Source organism: Glossina fuscipes, unplaced genomic scaffold (genome assembly GCF_014805625.2).
Source record: "Glossina fuscipes isolate IAEA_lab_2018 unplaced genomic scaffold, Yale_Gfus_2 121, whole genome shotgun sequence".
NCBI classification, from domain to species: Eukaryota; Metazoa; Arthropoda; class Insecta; order Diptera; family Glossinidae; genus Glossina; species Glossina fuscipes.
This window is the reverse complement of record NW_023998464.1, coordinates 3,072,735-3,100,344: the sequence shown is the minus strand read 5'-3', so window position 1 is coordinate 3,100,344 and position 27,610 is coordinate 3,072,735. Positions and strand designations below refer to the sequence as shown.

Genomic DNA, 27,610 nt, shown 5'->3' with positions numbered 1-27,610 from the left:
ACGAAACGAAAAAGATTCCAACACAAAAGCACACCATACGCCAAACTCAAAGCAGCTAAAGTAGAGTGAAGACTATTAGCACATACACTGCATACATTATATACATACAAACAAATGCGAACAATTAAATAACATTCATCACACACCAATCTAAACTAGAATACTATCACAGATGAAAGATGAAAGCTAACCGAATGTTATGGTTAAGAGGAAAACAAAAGAAGGCATGAGACTGCATTGTAATGCGATTAATGAAAGAAAGAAGCGAATAAATGCTCTTCTCGCATACGCCAGTTAGATCACAAATTATACCTACATATGAAATATATCGAAACGAATGGATCGTTTGCGTGAATTATAAGGCTAGAGAGATGACGATGCAAATGGGGGTGAGGAAGTGAAAAACAGAACATATGAATGTCAAGTCAAATAGTTTAACAGTTAGCATAACATTTGGTTTGTTCGAGAGTGATGAATGCACCGCAAAAACAACAAGGCAAAAACATCTCAACATGATGACATAAAAAACCAAACGAAAACTAAACCCACATGTGATAACGGATAGAGCGCACGATAGAGTACACGAGTGTATGAAGTTTGGAAAACCTAGACTAGTTTGAGTTGTTGTTGATATGTGTGGACATAGCTTTTTACAGGGCAGAGAAAAACAAAAAAAAAAAAAAAAAGAAAAAAGGAACAAAAGCAAAGTTAGAAAACAACAACAGTAAGCAATTAATTTCATCACTTACCATATGGTCATAGAAGTTCTCAATGGCTTTGAGTCGCTCTTATGCCGGCTTTGCTGCTGTCTCTGCTGATGCTGTTGATATTTTGAAACGGATATGTCACTTTGAGTGCTGTTCTTCAATGTATGACTATGGTGTGGTGATAACGTCTGTTCTGTTGAAGAACTCTGATGAATTTCACACATTTTGATTTTTCTTCTTCTTTTTTGTTTTTTTGTTTTTTTGCTTTGTTATGATTTTCACAACTTCCATGTATATGTATATGGCAGTTATTCTATTCTTTCATCTTCTTTACGTTAGAAGTTAGTAGTGTCATCACTTACTGATGTTATTGCAATTGCTGTATTAGACAGACACTTTATGATGATAATTGTTGCGGTTGCTCCACAATACATTGACACGATGTTAACAGCAATATTGTTACTTAGTTGATTCATTTTTTTTTTTTTCTTTTTAGAGGATATTGTGTAAAGTCGATGATTGTTATTTGTTGAATGCTACCACATCATATAACGCAATTATTATCAATCGTTGTCGTCATCTGTATGTCGATCTCGCTATCAATAACCATTCACTTTACCTTTGTTAGCTACAAACGTATGGGCCTTGGCAACATTAAAATAATCGTTATTGTCAAAGTCATCATCATCATCATCATCATCATCACCATCACCATCACCATCGTAGTCTGTCGCAAGAGAGGCATAAATAACTTTTGAATTTTGTTCGTCTCCACCACTCAAGGCTTCAATGTATAGTTCAGAGGCTTTTTGCTGTTAAAATTTGTCATAACTTTTTCGGTCATCGTCGTTTTCATCCATATAATGCACAACAATTGCTCAGTGATTTATAAGCTTTCTTTATCATTCATTTCAATTGTTTGCTGACATTTGATTGATGTATCGACGGAATTGAAACTTTTTATTTAGAAATTTTTGATTTTTTCTGATGATTTCTGTTCGCAAACTCAATCACAATGATTGCTGCTTCGGATATGTGTGGAGAGCGCAATTTTATATGAACTCTATATGTAATTATGTAAATCATTAGTTTTCAATGCGAAAGTGTTTGGAGAATATTTTTTATAGACAACTATTTGTGCACGGAATCTGTGAAGTAAAATAAAATTGGAAAGACGTTTAGGGAGCTATCAATGCAGTTACAAAACATATCATTAAGAATATTATAAATGTTAATATTTTTTTGCGGTAACAATTATTGTCATAAATGGAGTATCGTTAATATCCCAATTAATTATAAGAAAGGCTAAAACATGGACTTGAAAATGAGCATTTGGTGACGATATTCGAAGTTACTAACAATTTTGCTACAAAAATTTATTTACCATTAAAAGTTCGTCTCACATCTGACTGGATAACGTCCTAGAAAGGGGATACGCATCGCAGCATAATTTGAAAGCTGGATTATTGGCTTCAATTAATTGTTGTGAAAAAAAAGGAACTATTTACATTTCGTTTCCTAATGCGGGTGTGTTTAAGTTATTCAACTCTTCCTTTCTACTCTACGCAGGTGATTGAAGAAGGTTCATCAATACGTTTTACATATCTACCTCAAGTTTTCTGGATTTCGCAGACAGATGAATTTTGAGTTTAGTCCTCTTATGGGCATTGCAACTAGAAACGCGAATCAATTGGCTGCAATGCAAACAGCTTGCGTAAGGCAAACAGAAAGGAAAAGAGAAAGGAAATTTTAATTGGTTCTGACAGCACACACTTGTGAGCCAATAATGCCTCGTGCAGGATGCTGATTGTGAAATGAAGGGAAGATCTGCACTCCCGATATATGCATATATACAAATTACACGGACTAAAAATCAATTGGATCAAAAGTTCACATAGTTTATAAGCATTCGCTTACATTCAGTTAATCTAATACGAACAAATTCTTTAACATTAATTTATTTATTGTTTCTTTCTTTAGTGAAATGAACAATAAGTAAGCAAATCTTATAAAACTGAAAATAACCTAAGTGGTTCATTGTCAACGCGCGACTTTTAGAGCAACCGAAATTTGACGCTTCCTAAGACTTTTGCATTCTAGAGAGGTTGTTCTCGCTTCAACAAGGTGCTCTCGCTTTCCTCTCATTTATATAACAGGCCATAGAAACCGTCGAAATGAACCTTATGGAAGTTTATGTTTAATATGTACCATGAAGCGCCTGTTAATGAACGAGCAACCTTTGAGTTTCTTCCTTAGACTTGGTTATGCGGTGTGTTACCACATGGTCCAATTTCTTAGATCGAAATTTCATTATTCAGCAGAGAAGGGCAACATCGACGAGTTTTGAAGGGCTAACTTTAATTTCTCACCTTTGAAAACAACTTTCTAGAATGTTCGTACCGTTTGACGATTTTCTGGTTGGCATTGCGCGACTCTGGCGTGTGTCAATAGCGGTAATTACAAGTGTGCTGGCGCTATGAAACGTCGGTCGTATAAAGGATCGACACAGTCAGCTTTTCCAGCTCTTTATAAACTTTTCTTCAATTTGGACCCTTTCTTTGCAGTTTTGACTTATATTAATCATTTTTATTTATATCATTCATATTCAACTACTTATTGAATTCTTTTTTTATTTCTTTCAACTCTATTATCTGTCTCCCTACAGTTTTCCGCTAACTCAGATGGACTTTTTACGTACACCATCATAGGGAAGGAACGCGTTATTTAAAAAAAATCTTACTTGGAAACATCAAACGGACAACCAGAACCAAACCAGAAGGACGGAACAAACATTAGTCGATGCTTAAGTTTCAACGATTGGAGTAGCGATACTCCGAAGCCAAAGCATTGATCACGACTAAGAGTTATCCTGTATGTACACTGCCGCTTGTCCGCTGCAGTGCACTAGAGATGACTGTCTACAATCGGTGGCTTGTATATCATATACTATGGCGATCAATATGAATCACGAATTTGCTCCTCACTACCTTTTATTTGCCTGAGGTATTGCGGCTACAATGATGAAAGAGATTTTGAGTCCACGTATATAAGGCTTTGACTTCAATAACCGTACTGACTGATGTCGCAAAAGAATAATTTTTAAAGACTTTATAAGATTCCTAGAATGTATTTCGTTCGTTCTCCAGTCGAAATTGCTCGGAATGAAATAATAAACATAAGCAATTTCATGTGAACAAAGATATATTCCTTCAGTTTTTAAGAATGGACGTGAGAGCACCAAAGCAATAAGGTTTATTATTATTGTTATAGAGGAAGGTCACAAGCAGACTCATTTTAATGCACTTCTAATACCCTTTTAATTACAAACAAAAACAAATAGAAAAGTTATATCCGAATCAAAAAAGTGACCGAATCTTCTATTCCAGTCACCGTTATTCTAAACAAGATTAAAAAAAGAAAAATATATATATGCATATTCTATACTATTGGGTGGACGCGATTTATTTTTGATATTCTTGTAGAATAATTTTGTGGAAATTTATATTGTGCATCTATTGTAGGTTATGAATAACAAGCAAAGACTTGAAAAGTAGAAGCGTTCTCTTCTTTTTTGCGAACGGAAGAATGTGTGGTACAGATACCACATAGGTTTGTAGACGGACGGATGGACCTGCGTAGGTGCATTTCGAATTTGAACAAGAAAATTAACCATTTTCTACGCTTGAGATGTTCCCAGTTTACGTGGTACTATAGACTTGTCCTTCGACCGTTCCGGCCCATTTTCAATATCAACCTGCGTGTAAGAACTTTTAATATTCCTACCAAATTTAAAATCGATAGCTTCATTGCATTGCTGCGAGGAAAAGGTTTACAACAGACATTACACGGACGGACAGACAGACATGCTTAAATCGATTCAGAACTCGATACTGATCAAAAATATATATATTTTGCGAGGTCTCTGAAGCCTTCTTTTAGGTGTTGCAAACGTTTTGGGAAAATGAATATACCCCCATCCCTCAGAGAATAATAGAAAATCTGAAATCACGATATGATCTGTAAGCACTACAGAAGAGGGGCATTTACTTCGTCATACAAACTACTGAAATATTCTTTAAAGCATAAAGAAAAAGAAAATGGCGGACAGGGAAATTTTCAGCAGCTGGTGACTGCGGCTTTGACAAGTGAAGAATTTTATCTTGAGGTTATGTCGAGGTTAGTTTTAACTAATATTTTGGCTGTGTATAATTTTTCAGATTTTCTTAAAATTAAAGTAATTTTTCCTTTGATATAAATGAAATATTTTATTATTTACATCGCAAACATACTCGTGCAACTCTCTCTCTTTATGCATATGCCTATAATGGTGGAATTGTTACTCCTCCCTGTTTCCTTCATCTAATCCTCAATGACAAATGTTCTTTCTTACTTATAAGTAATTTCTTTCAATTTACATTCTACGCTATGAAAAATATTATATGCGCAGGCGTCCATGGCTGTGAAACGTTACAAGTTTTGTGTGTATGTGCGCTCGTTGTGAGGTAAACGAAGAATGAGAAGAAGGCTTTCTGTTGGCGTTGACATTGACACATGGCGAATATTTGCAACACTCTGCATTATGATCATTTTCAGGCAACTATTTTTGTTGCCTTGTTATTTTTATTATTGTTGTTCTTCTTGTTGTTGCAGTAAAAATATCATTTGAAGAGTGGAAGTTGCCTTGAATAGTAGCCCCAGAAGCACATGTACACACACAAACGCACAAGAGCACATATATAGACAGACAACGTGGCTAACCACTATTATATGATGAAGCTCGTTATAATGATGAAGAGGAGACAGACAGATGGACAGACAAATAACCAGAGTCAGTAAAACACTTATATGTAAGCCTGGTATGCTTCGGTATGGCGTGGCAGGGTATAGTCTATGTACAGCCATGCATGTATACAAATATATATGAATTTGTAAACGAATACGAATCAAAATTGAGGCTATAGTTGTCAGTTATTAATGTTGCACATTTTACTGTTAAATGGCCAATTCAAAAGGTTGACAGATGTGCGTAATTTATTTACGCTTTTCTCTCTTTCTTCATGATTTGTTGGTTTTTTATTTTTCAGTTTATTACTGGTCGGCCGCATCATCATAAGTATGATTAAGAAGGATCGTTTTTGATATAGCGTCTCGCAAGATGCTTCTATGTGACGATGCTAGCGATGATCACGATGATGACGATCAGTAAACTGCTGTAGTACCTTCATTGTACCATTAAAATATGGTTAAAAAATATGATGAGCCTATCACGCCATTTCATGATGGCCGCACTAAGCACCTTAGTATGTACGTTTTATTTTATATAATAATTTAATAAATGGGCCTTGACCGGTGCAAAATATGCAAAATACCAATTCTTACCTATACTTTGCGTATTGTCGTCGAGATCTGCTTACAACAGAAAATGAAAAAAGGGGAAGAGTGTAAATACATACACAATTACTAAGCAAATACAAAGGTTTCATTTTGTGGTAAAAATTTGTAGTAAACCCATCACTTTCTGCAAATAAATAATAGCTGCAAAATTTTTCTTATTAATTGTGGACGGAACGACTCAACTTAAGTTCAATACTTAGCCATTCAAATCTATTCGGCATCTCTCAAAAGTGTCAAATAGAACAAATCATATTCTTCTTTAAAGCATTATAAGATATTCTTCTGATAAAGTCGGCGTAGAAGATTTTATTTGTAAAAATCGATCTTTCGTAGAACACAAAAATTGCGGATCGGGAATACATTTCAACTGTTTCGAACTCCAAACGTCGACGTATGCCTATAAGTTTGCTACCAAAAAAATGTACACGTTTACTTGTTTCTGCTGTAACAGATATATAGGAAGAAAAAGAAAAAAATAGATGGAAAAGACATGAACTCCTAAAGTCTTGTTTTGCGAACATTTTCGAGGGTAGAAATTGTCAAATTCTAATTCAAATTGCTTGGCGAGAAAATGTGGTAAATCTATTTTTAGTCCAGCCTCCTAATTAAAAGGTCGGCCCATAGTCGACTTCACTTCCCATCCAACCGTTTGGGAAGCTTACCAGCCTTTATAGAAAGTTGTAACTTAGCGTACATAGCCGTGATGCACCGACGCAGACCAAGAGTTGTAATTCCAACTTAGGCTGTAGCGTAGCATTTATGAACGACGTATCGTATTTATAAAAAATGAGTCGCTGCAGAACCCTTCTCCCCATGGTTCTTGCAAACTTTCTTTTTTGCTGATTAATACCATCATCCTTCAGCGTAAGCCGCTTTTAATGTTTCCGTGTGAAGGTGACCATTACTAGTAAAATATTTTTAATGAGATATCTGCACATCAATCAATCTCTTGAAGTTAAGAAAATGTACTTCCCTTTTAACGTTATTTTGTGTAGAACGACGATGCGGAGGTTTATTAAAATTACAATCTTATGAACATATCTCACGGCTCCAACCTTTCAGACGAAGGTGTTGTTCAAACATTTACAATTCTTCATTGGCGATGAAACGTAACTTTGCTCTGTAATGAAAATGAACTAAATTCTTGTAATATATTACTTATCGGTCAATAAGGTCGTAGGATGGTTATTGACGAATTTATAAGATTTCTAGATAGTTCTTTCCTTCACGACATATGTGTTGCAATTTCATGTCATATCGAGCTTTAGCGTACAAGTTACAGCTGTTTTAGTGACTCTACACATGAAGATCAGAGTTTTCTACTGTTTTACAGGCTCATCCTCCTTGTGGTTGCGAATGTAAATAATTGAGGTTTGAATCGAGCTTGTTTCAATATATTGAACGAAGCTCGACATTACTTATGGAATACATTTCCTACATAATGGTACAGGGTAGAGAAATTGTCAAATCCTATTACGAAAACAATGAATCCACGGTTACGTTTCGTGCTTGGGGTAAAAAGCTCGTTTTTGCTGAATTGACTTTGTAAACAAGAGTTATCGCTACTTTTGATGCCAAGGAAACACAGCTGATGTTCCTAAAGTGTTTCTATGTAGACAAAAATAATGTTTGGGTGTGGTTCGGGGGCTGAAAATGCCATTTGGAATCAAAATGACATGAATAAACATCTAAAATAAAAGAGAATTCATGTTGATCGCTTTTGCCGCACCTCATCGATAACCTTAGACAAAAACAGCGAGGTTAGTGATATCTAAAAATCGTATGAGTTCGTCAATAGTGTTAACACCCATGCACGGCCATTGCGGGAAACGTCATATGTAGTCAAAAATCTGACGTATTTAGAAAATATAATAAGACCCTACAAATATGTTTCAATTGCTCTCTAGTAAAAGAATATAATATTTTTACGGAAAATGCATAAAATAGTCCGACTTTGAGACACAAGCTGTTGCCTTCCTACGTGAAACCATTTCTTGTAGTTCATCTTAGTGAATGTATAGTGAATAACCTCTCAACTTATTAGTTGTTTCTGCACTATTTTCATTATTTCATCTTCCCCCCGCCCCTTCAGATTCAATTGTTATTTGTAATGAAAATATTGCTAAAAACAGATAAAATTGATTAAGTATTTACTTTGGTATAATAACTTCTGGTGATGTTCTTGTTGTCTTGGTGTGTGGATCGTGTTTGAACAGTGAATCGTTGAAGAGAATTTCAGCTTAAACATGCCAAAATAAAATGTTTACATCAGCTTCATTGTCTCTCATTCCTTTCCAACAGCGGACTTCACGACTGTATTGCTTTAATTACTAGTCACCATTAAACTCCATATAAAGCTATCATGAGATTAATGCAACATCAGCAGCAGTAATGGTCAACAAACCAGCTGTACTGAACTGGACCAAAAATAATTTCCTTTATTTATTTCGCTAAATACAAACAGGCAGACGGAAATACAGCAATTTTTGACAAATTATATCTACAATTTCATACGGTGCGCACATACCAAGCCATTAAGTCACATACTCAGGCTGACAATGATGATGAAGATGATGTCTTGCTTCTTGTTTTAGAGATGCTTTTCTTTTCTTATTTAAGTCACACACAATAGAAGTGAAAATTGATTTCTACATGCATGTGACATGCCTGCACAAACGCGGCGTTGTTGATACTGATTTTAAAAGCTAAAATTATTTCATTACAAGAAATATTTTTAAAGAAATTAAAAAAAGATGGAATTGAAAGCAAGGGATAATTGTCGGTTTTGAGTAAGCAAGAAATTAATGAAAACCTATTGGACGCCATAATGTGTACTTGTGATTGCGCCGAAAGAATGTTATAATTAAAGGACCGATGAAGAACACACAAGCAAGATGATTGTATTCGCCTTATGGTATATCTAGCAGTTGACGTGTGAAATCAATAGAACGGGCTGCTCATCTATAATGGTAAAAATTATTGAATAAATTTATTGAAAATAGAAGCTGAACATAAATTTACAAAAAAACATTAAATTTTTTCATTTACTGCATACGATTTCTTTGGGATTATTGACGAATTTTCGAACCGAAAACTGTTAGACAAATGGAATGTGACTCCAAAGACTAAGAAATTCTTCGTGGTATAAATAAATGATTCCGCCTCCTTTTTATTTGCATTCTTGGACTAAGAATTTCATGTAGGTATACTCTACAGGCTTTTGTATCTGATTCTACTATTGTATACTGCGTTCAATAGCTTCGTTTATACATTAACATCTGCTTTTGCTCTAGGATTGAATTAAACACCGTGGAGAGCTGTTCCGCCAAGGTCTTGTATTATGATTTGCATTAATCTCTTCTTTCGAAGTTAGGGTCAATAGTATAATACATGCATAACGTGTCGTTGTCTCTTTGAGATGATAGGGATTTAGGCTAGTGCTGCCGTAAATACCGATATAAAAACAGGAACTGAATTTTTACAAACTTTGCTAACTAGCTGTCTAAACTAGCTTCCGAATTATTTTTCATAACTAACCAGCATACAATTTTCCAAATATTGACGTTATACTCACTGCCGTACTCTATAAATAATTGTACCCCTCAAGCAAACCATCATAACCCTTTGCCGGATGCAAGAAATTAGTAATAATTCTATCGAAGAAGGTGACGTCTTCTGCACCAAATTCATGATCTTTCGGCATTTTTTACCAAAGTTTGTGCAAAAGTAATTTAAAAACAGTTTCTTCATAGATGCACTTCTTCTATTACTAGGAATTCCTGGATCAGAATTTTAATGAGAACGTTTCGTATATTAAAGGATTAATGGATTGCTAAGCATCTGAGCTTTGTGTTGTTATTTTAATTATGTAAATTTGAGCAGAATTTTCTTACTCAATTAACTTCCGGCTTCTTTTTAATGCAATAGCGTTTCGGTCATTAAGAAGATGGCATCACATCTTGCTTAAATATGCACACATTTCATTCATATCTTAGTTAAACGACATTGATGTAGATTCATTCGCTGTTGTAATGTCGTCGTTGTTGCTGTTGTTGTTATCCTAGATGATGTGCTCATGTTAATTTTAAGCTTTTTGTTGACTATTTGTCGTTGGTCAAATGAACATTTTATTTTTTAATTTCGCTCTATATCTTTCATATAAATGCGCGGTAAGTGCAATTTTCACTCTTTACTCTTCATCCGAAAACATATAACGAACTACAGTCCACCATCAGAGCTCCGATAACGTTGACGAGGAAAAGCAAGATACTTAGATGGATATATAAATAAAATGAAACGGTTGGGTAGCTTCTGCTACCTTACCACTCATGCTAACATTAGGTCATGTAGACGTTATCAAGCTTGTCTGCAAGTTCTTCATATTTTGTTTAGAGTAAAAATGGCATAAGAAAAAGGCAAAAAAAAAAAAATGAAAGAAAAAAAAACAGATGCAATTACTTTAGAAAATAACCGTTAAAAGTAATGGTCTGTATCAAATATATTAAAATATATATATAAAAATTTTGTTGAGAATGAGCACAAAGCGTTAGGAACGGAGTAGAGTATGAACAGAGAAAGAAAGAGATGAAAAGGTGGCCGTCTAAAGGCCAAAGAGCATACGTCGTGTTAGGGAAGACAATCACTTCGGTGAAACATTATCGGAGAGAAGCATAAAATGCAATGGCTCAACGGTCAAGGAGTGAGGACAAGATGGCTTCCAACTATTCTGTCGTACTGGTTACTGACGGATATACGAGGACACATAGGAAACAAGCTGATGTACGAAAGCTGCCAATGCGTCAAAAACTACAATTTCTGCTTGGCACACATTAACATTAACATACATTCGTTTGAAAAATACACATTGGCAAACATTTTACATCTACCCGGTGAAATTGCAGTTCTTGCTACAGAATACATAACGGTTTATAAAGCGCAACTTTCCGTCATTCAAGTTGAACAAAATGTCACATTTTTATGTTTGCGATATACTTGAAATGAAATGTTAAAGATGTTGACTGTTGTTTAGTCGTGTTTTCTTTTTCTTTACTCTTTTTATGGAAGAAATCAGGCCAAAGTGTCATTACTTTTAAAATATTGTTGTTATTACTCTAGCTTTCTATCTATATACAATTCCGTCCGACCATAGTTGGAAAATTTTATGGCACCTCTGTTCTTTTCATACATGTATATGTGCCAGATGATTGCTCATGCTATCATGATTATTATATTTCCGCCGTAAGCGGCTATTTGTAGTCTTATATTCGTGGCGGGCAAAAGCTAACAACCACAGCGATATGTGTTTAATCAAAGGTCACAGTAGCTGTACAAATTATAAAATATTCAGTAGGAAAATTTCTACTTTCCTTCATAAAGCGGGGTAACAATTCTCCTAATTGCTTCTATTTCATTTAACTGTTATTCAGCTTCAAGCATACTGCTCTTAGATTACCAGATATGATAATTCTGCTAACTTCCTAAGTTCATGTGTATTCTGATTAGGATGGACCATATTTAACTGCCTTTTACATTGCAAATGTTGTATCAGTTATGTAAATATGAAGCAGCAATTTTTGCATACGAAATAAACGCTTATTGTATGAAAATGATAAAAAATATTCGAATCATATTCGTACATTTTCCTAAGAAGTGAAGTCCTGCTCAGCAAGTGCCTGCCTCATCCATGCAGGTAGGTGGTAATCGGAGCAACGAAGGACTGATCAATAAACCGTATGCGAATGTATTTCCCAACTAAACGTCTCCCTGCTTATTCGACCAGTTTCGCAGTGTATAACGTTGCGTTACTTTGATTCAAAACCACTTTGAGTCCCCTCATTTGACGTTCTGCCCATGTTTCACGCAAAGCTTGTTTCATGTCGATCATTTGTTGCTGGCAGGATCCTAAGTTAACGATTTCGCCAAGCTTTAGCAGCTCATAATTGCTTGCATTTTTTTTGCTTACAATTCCATATCTTTAAGTTTTTTCGTGGATTTTCCTCTTTTCACTTTTTAAACCCAAAGAACTATGACTTGCTAATTTTAATTCTAATTTACGAAAATTCGATTCGATTCTGCAGCAGTTCGAATATGTTTTTCTAAAAGAATGATTTTGCGAAATATCTAGTGCCCTTATGCAACAGAAAGCTTTTCGCGAAAGCCAAGTACGAGTGTATGAGTGTATTTTCGATTCCGGTAAAAAACATAGCAAATCATCTGCGAGCTGCGTAGTTAGCGGCCGAGATATTACAATGGACCCATATTCGCCAAGCCCTTTATGTTTGACTATTAAGTTAATCGTAAAATAAGATTTCCGTGTAAAAAAATCCAGTTTGGGATTGTGCTTCACAATTTAAGATCTTGCTTGGAAACGGTAAGCCACCAACTTTTCAAAACCCTAACAAAGTGCAGCTGCATAATAAGATTGACAGTAAATCAAAGTTCTGCATAGCACCTCATAAGGATGTGTAATGTTTGAGGTTTTACTATATTTAAACTCCTCCCTTCACTTGGCGTGGACTATCTTGCTATTATAATCACAAGCGAGCAGCAGACGTAATGCCTTGATTACAATTATCGGATTATGGACTGACGCTAAATCTTCTAACTAAAACTAGTACCTTGCAAGGAAATTGGACGAAAAAATGCAGGACTCCGAGCGTTACATGAAATCCGGATTGCTTATTAGACGAGACTTTTGACTGCAACGCTCACAGCTCCTGTTGTTATTTATCCAAATTCTATTGCCTATTGTAGGAAAGCAAGCAATCAAGAAACCTGAAGTAAAACCTTTAGGCAAAGACACTTTCGCACTGTTTACATATAAGACCGTTATTCCGGAACCTAGAAACCGCACCAATGCCGTCAGACATATAAAAATGACAGCTACTATTGACTGTTCAATTCATTATTCCGCTTCAAATTGCCCGTTAGCCTATATGAATAAGGTAAGTTTGGTTGTGACTTGTTAATTGATTTAACTCCGTGTTTCTATGACACGAGACGGTGACATATGTTCATCAAACACGAAATGCTCTAAAGTAAAAAAATAATCTCTTCTTAATTTGAATATAATCATCATTTTAATTGAACTACATTCATAGCGCATAATGTTATTGAAATCTGTCTTCCACGGACAGATAACTTTCCAATGGGCAAGGCCCATCGGAGATCCTGGGATAATAATGTATGGGCCAACGTTTTATCCTAATAGTGTAATCCGTGCACATTCATGACCTATTCGCTCGGCAAGCACCGTATTTAACTCTTTACTTCAGTTATTTATATTTATGTGAAATCTGCGCATTAAATTTACAATATTTAAATTTACCAAAGGAATCGGGTAAAGAAAACAAAGCACCACTCGAATCATTCTCTGTCAACTGTTGCCCACATTTGGTATTGAGACCGAAATGCTGATGGATGTTTGATCCCTCGAGATATCCGTATGTATGTCGTATACACAGCCCAAAAAGGAATCTTTTGCAACACGACGACACCAAAATCGAGATAGATTTCAAACAATGAAGTGAAATAAAACACAATGAGTGGCAAGAGAGGACGTTATCATCAACAAAAACTTGAGGGTCTTGGGTAGTTATTTGTTTCTTCGCTATGTGGAACTGTAAAAGGAAATTGCAATAATATTAGTAGAGAGTGGCTGAAGGTTTAAGATGAGGTAATGGGTCATTGTATAGCATAAAAACATTACAAAACACTTTCATAATAAAGGATTTTTATAAAGATTTTTTTTCTTCCATTCTTGCAAATAAAATATAAATATATCAACAAAAAAGAAAACCCATACGAATAAATGGACTGTCGAGTCATTCGGTTGAATGGTCAGTTAAAAGTGTAGATGTTTAAGTGAGAAAATGTGTGGACTTTTGATTATTTGTTTACATTTTGTTTTTTTGTTTTTTTTTATCACCATAATGAAGAGAACAAAGAAGAAGAGAGAAAAGTTTGTAAAGTTGGAAATATTTGGGAAAAAATTGTTTCATTATTCTCTAAGGTGTAATTTTGTTGAAATTTAGACTTTTTTTCTATGGTTATTACTGAATTTATAAATAAATTATGTTTATGGAATATATTCAAAAAATGTTCATCACATATGTATAGCAGAGAAATGCAAACCTCAGCGCAAAGTGGAATTATTCCGCTTGTTAAATTGTTGGAAGACTAAGCAACCATGTACCGGAAGTTCTGTAAGTATAAAGATTCCTAACTGAATAAAAACTGAAGTCGACTGAAGTTTGCTTCTCTGTCTGTCTGATTGTTGATATCGCGGTTCCAAATGTCAAACTATGTCGAGGAGAACAATCTTAGTTTTTATCAAGTTAATCAAAACTGGTCGGCACTGACTCTTAGCTGCTGAAAACATTGTTATAAAAATTAAGTAATTTTGAAATTTGTTACCAAATCCTATGTAATGTGAATGTCAGCTCTATCTTGCGAGCATCGTTTCAATTACGAAATTTTGGGCCAAACTGAGTAAAGATTTATATTTGTTTTCTAATTTTATTCTTATTTCAATTACTACTTATTGTGATTCATTTAGTTTTTTTCCATTTAAAAATTTCTTTTTAAAAACTCTTTAATTTTGCGATGACAAATTTCTCACAATTTTTGCAGTTTTTCTAATTGCCCCCGAAAAGCATGCCAGAGGCCACTAATTACTTTGGTCACTTATTTCTTATGCTTTCCTCTGCCTTCGTTCGCCTTTTAATTAAAGACACGTTAGGATAAGATGCGACAAGACAGCGGCAGACAGATGGAAAGCTGAGAAGAGATGAGAAAACAAAAGAAGACAACAATTTTTCTATTTCTTCCATTCAAGAATTCCTTTAAAAAACACACCCAACCAAGCAAAAGATAACAATCAGCTTACATACACACACATACACACATACATTCATTCATTCATTCATTCAGCAGATATGCTTAAAGAAAAACCTTGAAGAAAAAAATGATAAAAGAAAAAAAACACTTGAAAGAATTAGCACCACAAACAATATAAATGGATGAATGAAGAAACCGCATTACATGAAATATCTTAAAAATAATGAAAAACAAATAAGGGTCTCTATACGCCCCTTAAGACGAATTTTTAATACACTTTGATGCAAATTATTACATATTTTTCGAATCATCTAATAGGTTAAGTGAACGAAAAGCTTAATACGCTTTACTTAAAGTATATAACATTTATTAAAACTTTCACTACCACTTTTTGTCTTGAAATGCTTGGCGAGTCAAACATTTGCAGTTTACTATGATTCCGTTCGTATAGCAAAATGTGCCTACATTTGCATACGCGAATATGAATGGACAAAAAAAGTTTGTCACATACACCAGCACAAAAACACACGCTTCGAATCCATTTCTTGTTCAACATTTGTTTTCTAGTTGAAGTATTTCTTTCATATAAACAATTTATACAGGCGGACAGACAGATTAGCATAACTCAAGTCATCTAGTGTCAGTATTAGTACCGCTTATACATCCTATTAAGAACATTCTTGTGTGAGCCAGAAAAAATCGTGAATAAGAAAAAACTGGACGACGATAATAAAAATTGACAAACAAAAAAATTATGTCGCGACCAGTGAAAAGTAAAAAAAAAACGAAATGCTTACTTCCTTGGTTAGAAAATGTCAAGAAAACGATCTCTTTTTGAAAATCTCTTGAGACTCATCCTTCTCATCGCACATACAAAAATAAAGTCTTTGTGTTGAAAACATTTTGACCACTCACTCATTACTCATAACGAGTATTGAAACCTTAAATTCTAAAATCTTGAAATAATAAATTAACCACGATAGCGTTATTACATGAACATATTTTCCATTAATAAACGGATTACTTCCTAAGAGAATTCGACACAATGTGCGAAGAGTTGATGGTCACTCTTGTGGAATATGTGCGTGAATGATGATGAAAATTGATTGATATCCAGATAGAAGCAAAAATATTGTATACAATTATCTCTAAAATATTTCATTTGTTTCATTTAATTTATTTCATAGAAACATCAACTATCATCTAATACACAGGCAATTGAATATAAATACAACTCTTAAGATTAGCGCCTTAAAATTCAATAACATTCCTCTTAATAAAATAGCATAGAATGTGAGAATGTGATGAATTCATAGTTGTACGCTTTCTCGTACTCGTTGCTGTTAGGCTGTGAAGGCTTCATATATGCACTTCCATAAATGGTGAAAGAGAACAAGAAAGTAGAAAAAAAGTTGGGTAATTCGTTACGTAATCAAATGGTTTTAATCAAGTAAGTAATAATAATCTCATCTAAAAAAAAAAATTACACGAAGCGAAATGCATACGGGATTGTGATAAGAGAATAAAATGTCGTGAGATATTATTAGGAATATGAAAATTCATATGATTTAATAAAGCGTGGGAAGAAACATCACTTATTATGTACGCCACTTTAAGAATATTGCGTCTAACTCTCCACGTCTTGAATAGTAGGTGAGGTAGAGCATTTAATCACTAATACTTGATTTCTTCTTCTTCTTTCATAATTGAGTAAATCAACAATTCATTATTCACTGTGCTGAATAACAATAGGTGGGTTAGTTATTTTAGAAAGGGAAAAGTGAAAAAATATTGTCAGAAGCCATTTTACATTTCTATAAACACAAGCGTTGTACTTGTAACAAACACTTTTCCGAAGATGTATACAAACTTGGTAAGAAAAGAATCGCTAAATTCTTTGGAACCAAGAAGGCCTTAATATGGATATCACCTAATTTTCGAATCAAAAATAACAGCTAAGTTTTTATACCTTTTCACATTCTCCAGAATACGATTATTGATACGAAACACGTACGTGACGTCATGCTAGGGACTGATAAGGTAGCTTAAGGCTAGCTTTCGCTTTCGTGCGAAATTAAATTAAATTGGTCATACGTAATTTCCCCACAGATTTTGTTTCAAAAACTTCGTTTTTTAGTCATAATTGCTGGAGTAATAAAAAGACTTGTTCTTACATATGCTAAAGTCTTGTAATATTGCTCTGCCAGCAGGACGTAGATTTAACTTTATCAAACACTTGCCGGCAACTGCGTAAGCTCACCATTAACCCACAGACGTTCTTGGCACTGCCTCTTCCAAATCGTTAGAGAGTGTGAGTCTCGTGCCGGCGATTTATAAATTATATCACGTCGTATTCTCTCCAGGGCAACCATTTTGCACTATTCTTATTTATTTTTTTCTAAGAACTATTACCTTGTCGGGTGCCGTTACGCTGTACTTTATAGTGTTAAGTTTGTACAGTTTGATCTGGTTACCTTGTACCCATGGCCATAATTAGGGATCGGACAAACGCATCCAGAGATTCCGAATTCTCAAAGATTAAAACGGAAGAATAATCGCCGACCACTAGCAGTCGACAGTTTGATTAGATGAATTGTTATCTAACGAAGCACTAAGCACATCCAGAAGCTAAGAACTGCAACTACTTTCAGATAAAACGCGACAATCGAGTCACTATATATTGTAGGATATGAGAGAACTATATAATAAGATCAAACAAAGATGAGACATCGCTCAGTTTGAATTCGTCCGGTACTATACACTTGCCATAAACCTTTAGATGTGAAAATATTTTAATTACATGCCACAAGTAGACTGCTGTATCAGGCGAGGAGGGAAGAAAGGACAGGACACATAATTGTTTACCGTAACTACATCATCGCGTGTGGGGGCTTCATTGTTCCTAAAAATATGAAAATTCGATCAGAAGGGTGTGCAATGAGCAATGAGCGGTTTAAGCCCACATGAATATCACGGTTAGTAGAGTAACATGTATTGGGCAACTTTGTTTGAAGACCTCGGACCTTCTCATAAAGTATAGTCAACCACGGCAATCTATTATTTAGCTTTCTGAACGTTTCATGCGATGAATACATATTTTTGAAAGCAAGGAAAGCTTAAGGAAACTTTTTTAAACAAATTACCCTTTACAGTCTACACCTCAATATGCTTGCACTTTATTTGTTTCTTTACCAATTCAAACATATCATGTATTTATCTACTAATTGTCCAGCGTTGTGAGTCCGAAAAAAAGTTAGCAGATTAATTTGAAATACGTTTCGCGAAAACGAATGCTAATTTTGCTAATCCCCAGCTCGCAAAATGCTTGAAACAAGTAGAAAGCAAAAAGAACAGATGGTCCGGAAAAGTGCATATGAAAGAAGTCCAGAAGGAATGAAAAACTGTTACACTGTAATAGTCGAGCTTTCAAGTTTAACGTTGAAATGAGGAATCTGAATACGTTCATCAAGCTGACTACCAACTTTTAAATTTATAGAGCTTAGGGAAAGATGGAAGTCTAAACAGAATTAAATCATATTAAGCTTAATTGCAAGTATCAAAATTTTATCCAGGGATTTGTTGCTATCTTCTCCTCGAACCATTGCGCTAAATATTGACTGAAACTAATTTTCTACTCGGCCCTTAACCGAGCCTATAAAACGTTTGCTTCTGGATTTTAACCAATATATGCCTTTTTACAAGTTACGCACTTTTTCCTTTGTAACGGTGAAAGCTGTTCTTGTACTGGGTTTCCCGATTGTTCTTGTAAATGTTTCAGCCCATTGTATGTTATATATTATGAGTTGCAAATTATATTAGGAGGCATATAGTGAGCAGTTTTACGTATAGTCTAAGTGAAAATGGAAATTTTGGATTTTTATATCGAATTTTGCGATGCCAAATAGATAGTAAACACAGAAGTTTACCGTGATCATAAATGTACTACATGCCCTTTTTGGAGACCCTTACGTGTAGTTTGTGCTATTATAAACGCGAAGGAAGAAGGAGGTATCTCTTGGTGATAGATATAATTATTCCTAAAAACAACGTTAAAGCATTAATTAAAATTTTAATGCAGTGCGCGATAGAGACATCGCAGTTAATATTAAAGTGCTACTTCTGCTACTGCTTCTGATGGTATTTAAAACTGACTGATATTTGCATTATTTCGTTCATTTGTCATTTAATTTCTGTCTTTGCGAAACACTCGGAAAGACTATTTTAATGAATTTCATCAAGGACAGAACTTCGTTGCATTGCTAATGGAATACAAGGAAGACAGGTATATTGTTGTGATGCACAATTGTTTGATATTTTTTTTTTTTTTTTTATATTCACGGCATATGCAAAATAATGCCAACTACTAAAGGTAATACACGTCATCAGGAAAGTGATGGTTGTGAGCACACTGATATCCTTTATATCTGCGACACCCGAAAATACGTGTTGACCCCTCCATTATTTAACTCTAGGTGGATACAACAATTACTCTAAACTTTTATATAATTTAAGAAGAATGCCTTATTGTAGGTTATATGCTTCTGATTACATTCTAAAGGTAAAATTTAAAACTTGATGCTGTTCATGCGCGCGTTGGAGTTAAAAAAAACTTGAAAAATTTCATAGGTTCACAAACAATATGCAAACGATAATAGCTCGATGATACGGTGGAAAAATGTCACTTTTTCTGACTCGTCTAATTCTCTTATTTTTTATAGATTTGAACCTCTATAATAAGTCGATCGTTGTGGAATATACCTTTTGTAAGATAAATTCAAAATATATATTATTTTATGTTTGGTTTTACAAACTACTTTGTATTGCCGACGTGTATATTCGTCTGAAGCTCACTCACTTGGAATACACATCATGTGGAATCGTCTAAAATTGGATAAGGAACACGAAGGCAGAAGAAGGTAAACAGAGACTTTATAACCTTATTTGTCTACGCTATCGCAGAGGTGTTGATCGCTGTCTATATAGAAATTCGAATAAAGAATTCGGCAGAAGCTATGTTCAATTCATATAGAATTAACATTTTCAACTTGGTTTCAATTTTGTAAAACACACAAACAATTTACGTTTAGCGTGGTTATATTGAGCCGTGAAGTAAAAACTTATCACTGTGCGCACAACCACGTAGAATAGAAGTGAGTCCTTATACAAAACGCATGTTGTGCGACAAAAACACTACAGATGGCTCTTAAGAAATAGTGTATCATATTAACCGCCCTATACTGAACACACTAGCCATGAGTAGTAAGGTGGTCATAGGCCCACATAAAATTGATATTACGATTTTTGTGAATTATTGGTACTTATCAAATTTCGAGGCTTCAAGAAATATTTCGCATTTGAGAACACTTGTGCTTGGGCGGTTATCATTCTGAAGCAAAAGTCACAATAAGGCTTTCTAATGCCAACTTTGGGCTAAAACTGGGCTCTTAATTCATGAAAATAGAGAAAACTGAAGGTAAACTCTTAATATATCATTTTAAGATAATAATTCTTATCCCTCCAATATTTTAGCAATCTGTTACACTGCAATTTAATGAATTTGATACATTAATGATGTATTAATGAAAAACAAACTTGCTTATGTTCGATAAATCCATAAAAACGCTCAATGATTTGCTAAAGAGTAGATTATAAGTGTGTCATATTTTTGGAAGTCTTTAAAATAATTGTTAAACAGTAGAATGCCAAAATAGCCTAAAAAAAGACAAGACCGGTTTTATCGATGTTTGGCAGAAACATATGGTTAGTGATTTATCAGTGATTGTGCTCAGAATAAGAGGGTTGTTTGTGACAACGTATGGTTGATGATGTACCAGTAACGTTGCTCAGAATGGAAGGATAGGCGGCGTGGTATACAACACTCTAAGAAGAATATGCAAAGAGGTTAAAACATTTTTAAAATAAAACAAGTAAAAATATTATAGTTTGTCAATTAAATAACCTACACGATATTAATTAATACAACCCTGATTTTGGGAATTGACTACAAAAATTATACCCTGTCCTTATATGAACTTACTGCTATAAAACTGAACATGAAAAATGAGAGATCTTTGTAAATAAAGGCTTACTTTTCGTAAGAATGCTTACGCCCAAGAGGTTCACAAATTCAGGGCAGTTAATTTTTATATCAAACTACTATTATTATTATTATTATTATTATTATTATTTTAATTTTAGACTAATGAATTGAATTCTTAGACTAAAAAAAGAGACATTGAGCTCTAGCAGCACAGGCTATCGGCTCTAATTTAAAAAAAAAATGGATATTAGATAATAAGCTTAGTAGTATTAATAAAGTAAAATATTGAATTGATATTCTGTTCTGAAGTTGATTGTAGAATGTACAAAGGGTTAATCGTTCCAAATGCAATACTTCTAGCCAAGGAAAAGTTGAGGCAGTCGCAGAGAATGTGCTTTATAGTAAGAGTTTGTCCACAACAGCAGATTGGGGGAGAAGACTTCTATTATAAATTAATTTTTATGACAAAATGTTAAAACTTATACTTTTCTGCCCTGGAAAAAAAAATGTTCGTGAAAATCCCTATACAGGGTACGATGTAAAAATATATGATGTTTTTTCATCGTGAACCATTGAAAATTAGACCTTTCTGTCATATGAACTTCAATCCAGAGCTCACAAAAATTGCCTCAACCCCTCCAAAGTTTTCACACCAGTTTAGAATGACGAAATACTATTACTTAGCCAGTTTTGTCGAAAGAGCCTAAAAATTGAAATTTTGAAATTAGGAAAAGGTCGAAAAACCGGACCGATCCAAACCATTTTCAATAGCGCTACTGTACCAAACTTCAAGAGGGTCAGGGTAGGCCACTGTACGAAATTTTATCCAAGCATCTCAAAAATTGCGATCTGCAGCTTGAACACAAAAATACATTGATGGATAGACAGACAGATGGACAAATAGGTTTAGACCGATTTAGAAAATTATTCGGGATTGATCGGTATAATAAAAGTTGGGCCTATTTTGACATAAAAGACAAATAGTTGTAATATATTTATAAAGTGTGTAGGGTTACATAAGGGGTTTATAAAATTGCTAATCAATTTCCTTATCTTACCACGTAAAATATCATTGAAACAGTTGTAAGACCGACTCGTTTCCAACATCAGGATTCACTTTTCAGGTAATTTTTGTAGGTTTCTCATGACCTTGCTAAGCAATGTGGTAAACAATTCGGAATTACCTGAACATATTGTTATTGTTATTAGTTAAACAAAAGCAAGAAATGTTAGCACTAGAAACAAATACTTACAAGCACTACAGTGGGTCACACCTTACCGTTAAATGCCCTATATCATCCTGTACCTATTCATATAATGGCTTTTCAAAATGAGGCGTTATATGAGAAATGATCGAAAAAGTGTTCGAATCCGAACCATTTTTAATAGCGTTCGTTCTTCGGCCGAAGCAAGTCAGTAAGCCTATTTCCATCAAAATGTTTGAAAAATTGCAACCTGTAGGTTGAACAAAAGAAAACGAAATAAACAGAGGGACAGACGAGCGTAGATCCTAATTGATTCGGAATCATTTTCTAAATTGATTGGTAATTAAAAAGTTTTTCCATTTCAAGTGCTTTTGGGCTTTGTATGCATCCACACAAACTTGATTTGTGGTGAAAGAAAAACTCTTCAGGTCGTTTTTCATACAGTTCTCATTTGATTTATTATACCCCGCACAACTTGGGCTTATGCGAACCTACGTAACACGCGGAGGGTCCACCTTTTATTACGCTGATCAATTTAGACAATGTTTCGGCCTTTCTAGACCATAATGTTCTGACCTGTTTTATTTAAAGATATGAGCGCTAGATTCGAATGCAAGTTGTTATGCTTGCCCCCGGCTGCCAGTGCAAGTATAAGCAGTGCATGCACCCGCGCTCGTTTCTCGTAATCGTAACTAGCAGCACTCCTGAGTGGGACGTCAACACGCATTTCCTCCTTCTTTAAGTCAAAATGAATTTTTTAGCACAAAATTGATATTGGAAGGTTTGATTGTAACTTTTACTTCGAAATGCTAAAATTTGATAGAAAGTGACAAAAACGAAAACAAGCAAATAGAGTGGAAAGCTCTTATGGTAAGTGGCAGCTCACAATGTCAAAAAGCGGCTGTAAGTTTCATATTTTTATTTTGAAGATCTTATTGCCTTCCCATTACTTAATGTTGCATCCTTAATCCTTTGCAATTTCCCACTTCAATGAGTTAATCTATATATGTTGTTGTTATACGATACTAAAAACTTTAGCGCCCATATGTTTGCTTTTACTTATGCAGATGTAGATGTTATAGGGAGGGGATAAGAAAAACGCCATGGCTTCGAATTAATTCTTTGAAAGTTGAAGAAAAATTAATCATTTAATATGTCGCTTATAATCGAAATTTCTATACGAAATTTTTTTAAATGCTCTTCAACGTTACTTTCTAGTTCTCATTCTTCGTCGAGAACTTTTAAATCATTTCACTGTTGATGTCGATGTTATTGTTGATGAATAAATCAAAGAAAGGAAAAAAAGAAGAAAGAAAGAGGGGGAATATCATCCATCACACACTTGGTAATCTAAATAAACAAATAATTAATCAGAGAATTTATGAAATCTTTATTCTATTTCCATTCATTTATCCTCCACTGCATTGCTCAGCAACCGAGTCGATACGCAACGACTGAAGATGGTGTTGATTAAAACACACTATACACGCAAATCATAACAAAATGTGAATAAACGAGCAATGCACATGAGTTTCCGCTCTTTTTTTTAGTGTGTTTAACATTTAAACAAAATGCATATATACTTTATGTACAATAGAGTGAAAAGCAATAATTTAAAATCATGACCACTTAAATAATAAACAAATTGCAGGAAGGCAACTAGCGTAGAGAAAAGTGCAAGTATAGCGTACAGTACGTATATACTGTTTAGATATTTGGATGACGCATAACAGAATTATAATCGAGCAAATCGCTGATTTATACATATATGCAAAGAAAGGAAAAGACTTTTCAAGTTTATATGCACCACCCTAACATTGCAATTGCAATTACTGACGCATTGTATATATTTTTTGAAATTTTGTAACAAAAATTTTTGTTGCACACAGACAGAGAGATTGACACGCCAAACTGACATATGCCAAGAAAATGTTATAATACTGATCGGTGCGAGTGATGTGCAATCAAAAACAGAAATACTTGAAACAGAAATACTCATCCAACGCAGAGCAGTGTTTAAAGAGGGTGATAGTCCAAGATTTGCTTTGGAATTATTTTGCCGAACATGATAAATGAGAAGGATGCGTACTTCAGACCGTTTCAGTTATATTATTAATTTTTATAGTTGTTGTTGATATCCTGTATATAGAAACGAACTCATTACAGGAAATTGTTTACGAATGATTTGTTAATATTTATGGCATCTACATAAATAATGTCTATAATTGCGGCATGTGGATAGACGTATTTATGAGAGAATTCTTCAACCAGCACACACATTTAAGAAAAGCAAAAATTATATTAGATAGACAGATTAGAAAGGTTAATCCTGTAGCAATCAGCTTACATAACGAGCAGTCAAAGAAACGCCTCTCATCCACCCATCATTAATAGAAGAGATTGTTTATTTTTGCTAATCGAGTGTTTCCTTACAAAATATTGCTCAAGAAACTAATTAATAGTAAAGAATATGTGAATTAGAAGATGAAGAATTTGTATCATTTCTAAGATCTCTAAGATGGTTGGTGATATAACATATACATATATATAGGCATCCTAAACGATTCGATTAGGTACAACGTCCATTTTTCTTCAAATTTTCCAAATTACTAAAATCACATCAAGAGTTTACAGATCAGTAGCAATCTCTTACTAAATTTCAAAAAGGCATTAGAGTACGTTTCTAATAAGCTTTAGATAGATTTCTAGTACTGTCAACAATGAAAACGTTCGCGGTCATTTATATTTTGTTTTTACTAACTAATAGGAAGACAACGCTTACTTGCAAATGCAGATCCATCCCTCTCTATCTACAAGCACATCTGACCACCATTGTGATTACACGATGATGTAAGGGCGATATAAATAAAAAAATTTAAGTAATCACCAAGTCACCAAGTTCTCAGTTTCTTCCTCCGTTTCCAAGACCAAAGTACACGACTACACTCGGGATTCTCATGCGTATGTTTGCACTATTACAAGCGGATTACAAAATCCTTAAACTTCCAAATTTTGATACATGATATAAAAACAATGATTCTCATACATACATGCTTTATACGTTGAGTGATGAGCAAGTGAGCTACGACACGAGTTACTTAGAAATAATCGAGATATTCATTGTGAGGCTGCAGACATTTTCACGCTCCCAGAGAACCGCTGTGCTTGATCCATTCATGTTTGCGAAAGTATTCAAAAATATCGAAACAGCGGGACAGTTTACTCTTCTTCAGTTTTATTTATCCAGTTTAAACCATTTCCCATTTCGAAAAATACGACGACATTAAGAAATGAATCAATCGCTTTACTTGACAACTTGAATTTCGCCTAAGAAATTGTGGTCGTAAATAAATGAGTTTCAAAGGAAGTCTTGGGATTTCATTGTGCGCCTTGGTCTCAAACATAGTCTCCTACAATATATAAGGTTTTTATTCAAAGTATCGGGATTTCATCTTTATAATATTTATTTTATCAGGTATGTAAATATAAAACTGAAGTGTACTCGTAGGTGGCTATAGCTGTCGCATAGAAGACATACATGCCTGAACTTGCATATTTTATAACTTGAACCTCTGCAAATAAAATCCAGTCCTAATACCGACATACGTCGCAGCGCAGGCGTGTTTTTGGTAACAACGAAGATGTCAAGTTTTGCGTTAAGTAAAGAGCATGCGCCGGCAACATTTTGTTTTGAATGATACGAAAGGAAACGAAGGAAATGTACCATTACTAGAGATAAAAAGATATTCGCCGACGGTGAGGATGATTCGGAAGAGGACACTCTATATTTGGTGGGATCAGAAGAGTCTAGCGTGTTGTTAGTGTTTAAACTTTGATTGAACAGTGAATATCAGACATTGGTACAACAACAATTAATCGATTTGAAGCGGTCGGTGCGTCCACAATGCGACGAAAAAAAAACGACACAAGGTAAGTTTTTATACAATGTCCGTCCATTAGTCCATGCAGGAATGCTGGTTTGCGACACGTGGGATGCACTCAGCTGGGAAGTGTTAGCCCATGCGACCTGCTCACCAAACTTAGCTCTGTCCGATTGTCACTTATTTGCATCGATGATCGATTGATCGAATACATACTGGTTAAGCACGAGCATGTTTCAATTGTCTCAAAAAAAAGAGTTAAAAGTTAAAGTACCATCCGCAATTTGTCAGATGGCGCGAGCAAAATGTATAGCTAGTGATGGGGAAAGCTTCGAATAAAATAGAAAAACTTTAAAATTTCCATGCAAAGAACGTGCATTTCTTGTGCAAAAATCTCCGGCTTCACAATTACATATCTTGCAATTTCTTTAAAAGAATTTCATATCAATCCTTGTTTCATCCCTTTTGATATTTTAATCATTTCGAGAATGCAATTGAGTAGAAAAAATCTAAGGCTATTACAGTTTAGGTATAGTAGCATATTTTCTTCAAGCTCTACTGTAGTGGTTTCTTAAAGTTCTCCTTATTGTTAGCTGACCAAGATTCAGCTTAAGATTTTTTGTCTCTATTTTCAACCGCAGCCACCATTGTTCCATCGCTAGCCATAATTCTTTGAAGACCTAAACGAAAAAAAGGGAACATTCTGGAATTTTTATTTTGCTGTCAATCTTCTTAAAGTCTTTTTTTTTTGCTTTGTTTCTTTCAACCAATTGAGTTTGGTTTTGGTTTGCAGTAGGAGTGTACGTTTTGTGTTTTGGATGACATTGATACATGATCGTATTGTATTGCCGGTCTATGGTTATGCACATGTGTGCGTCCAATCGTTTTTACGTTTGTGGTGATATGCGTGCAAGCAAACATTTTGCATCGCATACAAGTAAAGATGCACTTAATACAGTTTAAGTCAAAGCTTTAATTGGTATTCATCTATGCATATATAAATGCAATCTATACGATATATCCAGATATTTATTCGTCCGTATAAAGGAGTTTAAAAGAGCATTGATCGTTAGGTAAGAGTAACTTAGGGGAACTTAGAATCATAATGACTTCAGAATTTTTTTATACTAATACCCATAAGTAGTACGCTAGTAAAGTACAAAACGCGGCCGGAAGCAATAGGAGATTGCAATGACTGTCTGGTAAGGAGATTGGGATACTGAATCTTTTTCAAGTAAGTCGGAGCAGCCCTGCATTATGAAAGGTCAAAGTGGTAGTGAGAAGCTTTCTGCTTGATAAAAAATTTGAGTTAAATTTAAACGAAAAGGATCCAGATTTATAGTTGGACACAAACTTTTTGCCTACACTGTATAGATATATGTTTTTTCATCTCCGTTATATGAACTTTTTATACAAACACTTCAGATCGCACTTGAGATTGTCAGCAATTTATCTCACAGTGTGAGGCAAACATATAAATCTCTCAACACTCGGCCGATAGTGTGAAAAGATATGTTAGCCGAGAGGTGAAAACAATCAGAAATC

At 34.5% G+C, this 27,610-nt stretch overlaps 1 protein-coding gene across 2 annotated transcripts in view; it reads right to left on the bottom strand.

Moving 5' to 3' along the window:
* The window catches only part of LOC119640361 (protein tiptop), a 143,478-nt gene that overhangs the window by 30,476 nt on the left and 85,392 nt on the right, over positions 1-27,610 (bottom strand). For both annotated transcript variants that reach the window (XM_038038325.1, XM_038038324.1), the window contains exon 2: positions 750-1,855. In XM_038038325.1, coding sequence (XP_037894253.1) covers positions 750-931 — 182 coding nt within the window. In that variant the 5' untranslated portion in view covers positions 932-1,855. The remainder of the gene's footprint in view (positions 1-749; positions 1,856-27,610) is intronic.